This window comes from Lutra lutra, chromosome 8 (genome assembly GCF_902655055.1).
Source record: "Lutra lutra chromosome 8, mLutLut1.2, whole genome shotgun sequence".
NCBI lineage: Eukaryota > Metazoa > Chordata > Mammalia > Carnivora > Mustelidae > Lutra > Lutra lutra.
The window spans coordinates 87,736,098-87,742,810 of record NC_062285.1 but is presented as its reverse complement, the minus strand read 5'-3'; the positions used below and the strand labels follow the sequence as shown (position 1 = coordinate 87,742,810).

Genomic DNA, 6,713 nt, shown 5'->3' with positions numbered 1-6,713 from the left:
CCTCTGCATGGCACGCGAGCCCCAAACAGATGTCACCAAAGTGACAAGAATTTAGCAAAAGCCTCTTTGCCTTCACAGGCAGTATGCTAAATGGTCCCATTGGGACGCTTTCGCTTTCTCACCTACACCTAAAGATCCGTTTGGGAAGAGCTATCCTGTGCTCACCCGGCCTCCTTTTGTTTCTCCCGCTTCGCTCTGAGCGGGTGGCAAACAGTCCTTCTGTGCTGGGAGGAAGCCTGCACGCAGCCCATTCTTCTCTCCACTCTGCCCTCCCGGTGCTGTGCTGAGCGAGCCCACCGCACTCTTTCCCACGACCAGGAGCGACTGACAGGTGGGGAAGGAGAAGAGAGCCGGAAAGGGAGGAGAGACGGTGCTGGTCACCGGGGTTGCCCTCAGAAGGAATCAGAACTCCAGGATTCCATAAATAAAGGAAAACAAGAAAGGAGCAAATGGGAACCAAGTTCACCCCCGTCACCCTCCGTGACATGCGTACCACACGCCCACAGCCCCACCCTCCCGTACCCACCTTCAACCCTCTCTCTTCCCTCACTCAGACATCAGACTCAATACTAGAAAGTTTCTCATAAACATGCCCATTGCTGGAGCCGTTGAAAGCCCTGGGGTTTTTGTTGTTAGGCACACAGGGGTTGGACTGGTTCCCTATACAGATGTCTTTCTGGAAACGGGCTGGCACAGCCCCGTGAAGGGCCGAGACCACCGGCTTGTTGGTGACAAGGGCGCGGAAGTCTGGCCTGGCTTTCGGCGCCCCCGCCCCCGTGGGCTGCCTGAAGAAGTAGGATTTGCTGCCGTGGAGCAAGCACTGGTCGTCCCCGAAAGTGGGGATGAAAGGGTTCTGCGTGACCCGGTCGGGGTAGAGCGACTTGCTGAGCATGTAGCCACCGCCGGGGTTGTTGTGGTGGTGGTGTCCGGCAGCGGGCACTGAGGACTTGTTGTTGGCAAAGGTGCTCTCGCCGGCTGGCATCTCAAACATGTGGGCGTAGGGGCTGCCGTCCAGGAAGCGGCCCTTGTCTTTCAGGCTCACGCTGCGCGGGGCCAAGGCGGCTTCCTCCTTCTGCAGGTCCACGAACGTGTCGTACGAGTGCTGCCGGCGCAGCTTGTTCCGGGTCTTCTTCTGGGCCTTGGAGTTGGTCGGGCTCTGGGGGTACTTGGCGCTGGGGGCGTTGGACGGCACCGCCACGGGGGCGGCCGGCTGGTCCAGCTCCTGCAGGGAGTTGTCCTCGCTTATGTCGTACAGATTCCCTGCTTTCTTGCAAGCCTCGCACCGGATGCACGCCTGCCGGCCCGAGTTCTGCCCGCTCACCGTCGCGGGGTAGTTGTGCAGCTTGGAGGGGCAGCTGCGGCAGAAGTTGCCCCCAGAGCGGTCCTCCCAGTCCACGTTGGTCAGGTTCTTCTCCCAGGGAGCCGGGACCCCGCTGACCACGCCGTGTTTGTCGCCTGCCCCGTGCTTGAGGTGAGACCTGTTGGTGCAGGGCCCACCTCCGCTGACCGAGTCACGCTTGAAGTCGTCGCTCTGCTCCTTGTAGATGTCCGTCAGGTCCACGTGCTCCCAGTGCGGGGAGTTCTCCTTGGTGCGGAACTGGTCCAGGTAGAAGTCCCGGAGCCCTTCCTTGTCCCTGAAGTAGCGCTTGTGGTCAGGGGAGCGGGGGGGCCGGCGGCGGTAGGCCAGCTCGATCTCGTCGAACTCCCGGCGGGACTTGGCCGAGGCCGGCCGCTTCTTCAGGCTGTCCTTGTATTGCTGCTTACGCCTCTTGGCGGCATTGCCCTCGATGTTTCCATAGGTGACCGTGTGGGTGGAGATGTCGGACACGTCTGAGCGGATCAGGTCATCGTGCCCGCTGTAGCGGTCGCTCTTGAACGAGAATTTGCCATACAGGTCGCTCAGCTGGCTGTGTTTGGAGGAGGGGAGGCCAATGTCCAGGGGCTTCTTGCTGATGGACCGTGGCTGCGTGGTGAAGGGCGGGTTGTCACAGTCGTAGAGCCCATCGATGGAGCTGGCGCTGCCGATGCTGTGGGGCCGGTGGTGGTGGTGATAGTGGTCTTGGTACACATTGCTGTCCTTCAGCTGCAGGTTACCGAACGTTCTCTCCACCTCGCTGATGTAGTCACTGAAGAGGTTCTCCTCGCACGGCGGGTTGTTGTAGGACTTGCAGTCGGAGTGCGTGAAGCTGCGGCGGTGCTCGGAGATGTCGTAGACGGACGACTCGCGTCGGATGAAGTCCAGGGCGCTCTGGGGGGAGCCATTCACGCCGGACAGGTTGGCCATGTTCTTAGCCGTGCGGAGCAGGCGCAGGATGTTGGAGTGTGTGTTGTTCATGGTCGCGGTGGGGGAGTTCATCACGGACTGGCGCTCCTCGATCGCCACTCCATGGATGCAGCTGTAGATACCCTGGAGTAGGAAGAGGAGGAGATGGGTCAGGTCTCCACGGACAACGCTCATCCCCCTGCCCCACTACCACCTGTCTTGCTGGAGAAGAAAAGTCGGGGAGAGCATGAAACAGTCTCAGTATACTCATAGGCTGACAGGGCTAGAAGCTCGCCCGAGTTGTCATCTGAATTGGGCGAGTTTCCTATCATGAGCTGAGCTTCGTGGCCTGGCTCTCCAAGAGGGGACACGGCCACTCCGGGTGACTTGAGCAAATAGACTGGAATCAGAAGACATGACATTCTACACTGTCACTCCGCCATTGACTTGCATTGATTTTCCTTCCTAGGCCTAAGTTTCTGCATCTTAAAAATGAGGTCGTGATAGCAACAGACGGCAAAAATTACCATCAGCTGCCTGGAAATCGACAGCCATGTGCCATGGGCATCAGGGCTGTTCTGTCCTGGCTGGCCACCCTGGCTGCCTGTACAGCACAGGGGAGCTCAGAGCTCACAAGAGCCACTCTTTTCTAGCTCTGACAAATTTTGAGTGCCTTTTAGGGTTTTGGTCACCAAAGAATGTCTGAGAGGTTCTCTTCTTGAGCCAAGCATGAACCAAATTCACAGAGAGTCAGAGAGCCCTGGGGTCAAAGAAGGATTTTTCTCCCGCTGTGGCCTACACTGTGGGAGGGCAGAACTGGGACAGATATCAAGTACTGAATAGGAATAAATAATTCCCTTGTTCTCCTTAGGTCCTGGTTTCTTTCTAATACTTTCTCACTCAATCTTATCATACATAATTAATATTGTGACAAATTAGTATTGATTGAGAACTCCTTGGTGCAGCTCTGTGTACGAGGCCTTGAGGAACACCGTCCAGGAGAGATGATGGGTTGGGGTCAAGTCCCAAGTCAAGCTAGGCTGCTAATGTCTTGCTCTCTGCCTTGACAAGCAGACATACTTGGAACTTTTCTCCCTGGCAAGGAAATATGTGAGGGGGAGGTCATTTGAATTGGGTCTTTGAAACAAAGGGGAGTGATCTGGAAGGGAAGTTGCCCTGGTAGATGGGGAGGAGAGCAGAGAAGATCAGAACGGAGAACTGCAGCTAAGTGGGAAAGAAGAGAGGTTTAGGTGAGGTGAGCCTCACTGTCCCAGAGGGCAGTAGTGAGACCCGAGACCTTCAAGGTAAAGTTACTCTCCTTGCTTTCTAACCCTTTTTGATTACAGCCAAGGGAAAGTGCTGAGAGTTTTTCCTCTACAAAGGCCTTAATTGTGCTGTAGGCCTATGAATGGGATTTCTATTACAGGCCACCAACTCCCACTGCTTCTGCCAGCACCCTATCTGGGACCTTAGAAAGGACTGCACCGTGGAGCAATGTGGCTCGGGGACCACAAGTTCCTTCTTCCTGCTTACTTACTGAACAGCTTGAATCAGCTCACAGCCAGAGAGGAAACTGTTCTCTATCACTAAAATACTATAGGAAATGATGGAAAGATAGAACAACTTAATGAGAAATCCATTCTCTTACATAACTCCATTAGAGCCGAAGTTAGTTATATTCAAAATCTAGACCTCTATTCTAAAAGGATATCTGAGGTCACGTCTCATGAATGAATCCTGTTATGCCCGAGTTTTCACGTCCGAGAGACCACCAAGGAGCCAAGCACTGATGCAATCACACGAGGGTTTATTTGACAAGCTTAAGCTTGGGCCCAAGTATATCCGACACAGCGGAGCAGGGACTTGGACTCCGAGCCAGATTACAGTCAGAGTTTTTAAAGGCAGAGAAGGGGTGGACTCGGTGCTGGGTGAGGACAAAGGGGGTTATGGATGATGTAAGTCTCTAAGGAATTTTGGAAGCGAGGTCTCCAGGACCTTGAGGGGCTAGCTGTTATCTGAGGAGAAGGTTATTCATTACCTATAATAAAAATCTTCTTGTGAGACCCTTTAGATGTATATCAGTGGGTCATATACTAGGGAATGATTCTCGACACTATCTTGGAGGTTTAGAGATAAAGTTTCCTAAAGGAATTGTTAAAGTAGACTTACAGGATTCTGGTCGGACCTGTCGGGGTAGGGGGTGGATCAGGCTAGGATTGTCCTTAGCAAAATCTCAAGGTAAGGGCGGTTAAGTCCCCAGGGGAGAGCCACTCTGTCTGTTTCAAGGGTTTGTCAATAGGTGAGGAATTTGAATGATTTTCTTCTCCCTCTGTTTCCCACATCAGCTAAACTTGAGGTGGGATGGCCTTAATTTTCTCGGCCTCCACAAATCCCATAACCTTATTGACGAAATTAAAAGAGGCCTGCTTCCCCCCACCGTCCCCCTGTGATCCTCTGTTCATATTTAAAACTGAATTCCGGATCCTTACTTTGGACTTGAAACTTAGAAAAGACCTAAGTAAAGAACACCTTAAGAGTTATACTCGTGTTCCAATTAAGGAAGTTTCTGGAATGTAAATTTCTCATGGATCAGTACTTACTTCTGAAGGTTCTATAACGCTCTTTAACCCCCCACAACTCACACATGGTTAAAACAGCATGAACAGTGGAACTACCAATAATATATCTTTGTATGTCAGAATAAGAGAGATATATTACATTTCACTATTTGAATAGAGATGTGATTTTAAAAAAAAAGATTAAATGATTAATACATCCCATACAGAATTAACTAATGGTGATGGAAGGCATTTGGTAGAAGGCCAAATTTTTCATTTTGATTGATCTGTCAGTTCTTATTGGGAACCAAATGCCCAAACCGCACACACAAAGCTGCTCCTTGAAGGAAAAATAATATCACCTGTTTTTTGTTTTGTTTTGTTTTTGAGCCAACTGAAGTTTTATCACCCGATCCCTTGGGGAAACGTACATGATGTAGTTTCTGGCTTTAGCTGCACAAGATTGGAGTTAGTGCCCGCCTGGGTCTCCCTGCTTCGCACAGTGCTAGACTAAGCCGTACTTCCCAAGCTCCCAGCTCCTCCATCAAACCACTTACTCTGCTGATGGAGAAGACCATGCCAGGTTTGCCAGAACAGACACCCATAAAGCAGTGCCGGAACTGCCAATAGAATAGGTGTTCGCAGATGAAGGTGATCAGACTGAGAGCCATGGCTGCCCCCAACATGTAGAAGACGCCTGCCATGTTGTCAATGTCCAGCTGGCTGCTCATGACCTCATTCTTTTCGTTGTGGCAAATGCCAGTGAGCCAGAGAGCTTCCAGCTCCTCCATCTCCCCTGGACACATGGCAGAAAGGAAAACAAAAGAGAAGACAGAAGAGCAGAGAAAGGGGACAAGAAGGGGTATTAAGGAAGAAAGAGAAAAACATGAGAGAGAAGGAAACATGGAAAAAGAAAATTAATAAAGTTCTCAGTAATTTTATTAATATCACTATATATTAACTCATCCATGTATTCGAAAAGTATTCAGTGACAGCTCAGTGTGGGTACTGCAGTGACACAAAGATATGAGGCATTACCCCTGCTCTCCATTATCTATCCAGTGGCAACTGGTATATCAATAATTAATATGACTAGCAATATGCAGATAACAGGGGTTCAAATTCAGGAGACTAATTTTGTGGATGGGGTGATCAGTGGGTTTTCAGGAGGAAGGTAGGACTTCAGAGGGACAGAATGAATGGGTGAATTTTAATTTAACTTGCAAGAAAAGGCACTCCAGGTGGCAGAAATGGCACAAGCAATGGGAACACACAAGGTTTGTTTGGGAAAGTCAGGCAGAGCAGCTCAGCCAGAGTGAAAGGAGGCAAAGGAAGCTGAACAAAAAAGGTTGAAGCAAGATTGCTGAGGGCTTGAGTATCAGACTGAGTAAGCATTTGTATTTTATTTTTAAGATAGTAAGAAATAACATTAATTAAACACAAGATTCAGAACATTGCTCTTGAAAATATGCAAATCAGATGGGGCTGGGGCAGGAGGGACAGAAAGAGATAAACAGGGAGACTGACTGTCTCCCCACGGACCCTCACACTTACTGATCTCTTCTTGCCAAGGGAAACAGAAATGTTAAGACTGAAGGGGAAGAAGCTTGAATCAAACGAGACCATCAAATTCAGACCTGCCTCCTTGTAACACCACTTAGAGAAGTTTTGATTAATTCGATTCATGCCGGGGACAATAACCTTTATCCACTTCACTGGATACAAGGAGTTAGCAAGGCAGAAACCTTAGACAAAAGGAAAATGAAGGAAACCACGTGCCCTAGAATGCATCCAATTCTAGGCAAACAAAATTCTGAAAATCTCATGAAGTAAACTGCCTGTTTTAATAATTCCAGTTCAGCTAAAAATTTGAACTTTGCGTAAACTGACTG

At 50.2% G+C, this 6,713-nt stretch overlaps 1 protein-coding gene across 2 annotated transcripts in view; it reads right to left on the bottom strand.

Annotated features, from left to right (window-relative positions):
* Nucleotides 1–550: 550 nt before the first annotated feature.
* Nucleotides 551–6,713, bottom strand: part of GRIN2B (glutamate ionotropic receptor NMDA type subunit 2B) — a 401,782-nt gene continuing 395,619 nt past the window's right edge. For both annotated transcript variants that reach the window (XM_047743465.1, XM_047743466.1), the window contains 2 exons: nucleotides 5,379–5,617; nucleotides 551–2,407 (listed from right to left, as the gene is read on the bottom strand). In XM_047743465.1, the coding sequence (XP_047599421.1) occupies nucleotides 551–2,407; nucleotides 5,379–5,617 (2,096 nt within the window). The remainder of the gene's footprint in view (nucleotides 2,408–5,378; nucleotides 5,618–6,713) is intronic.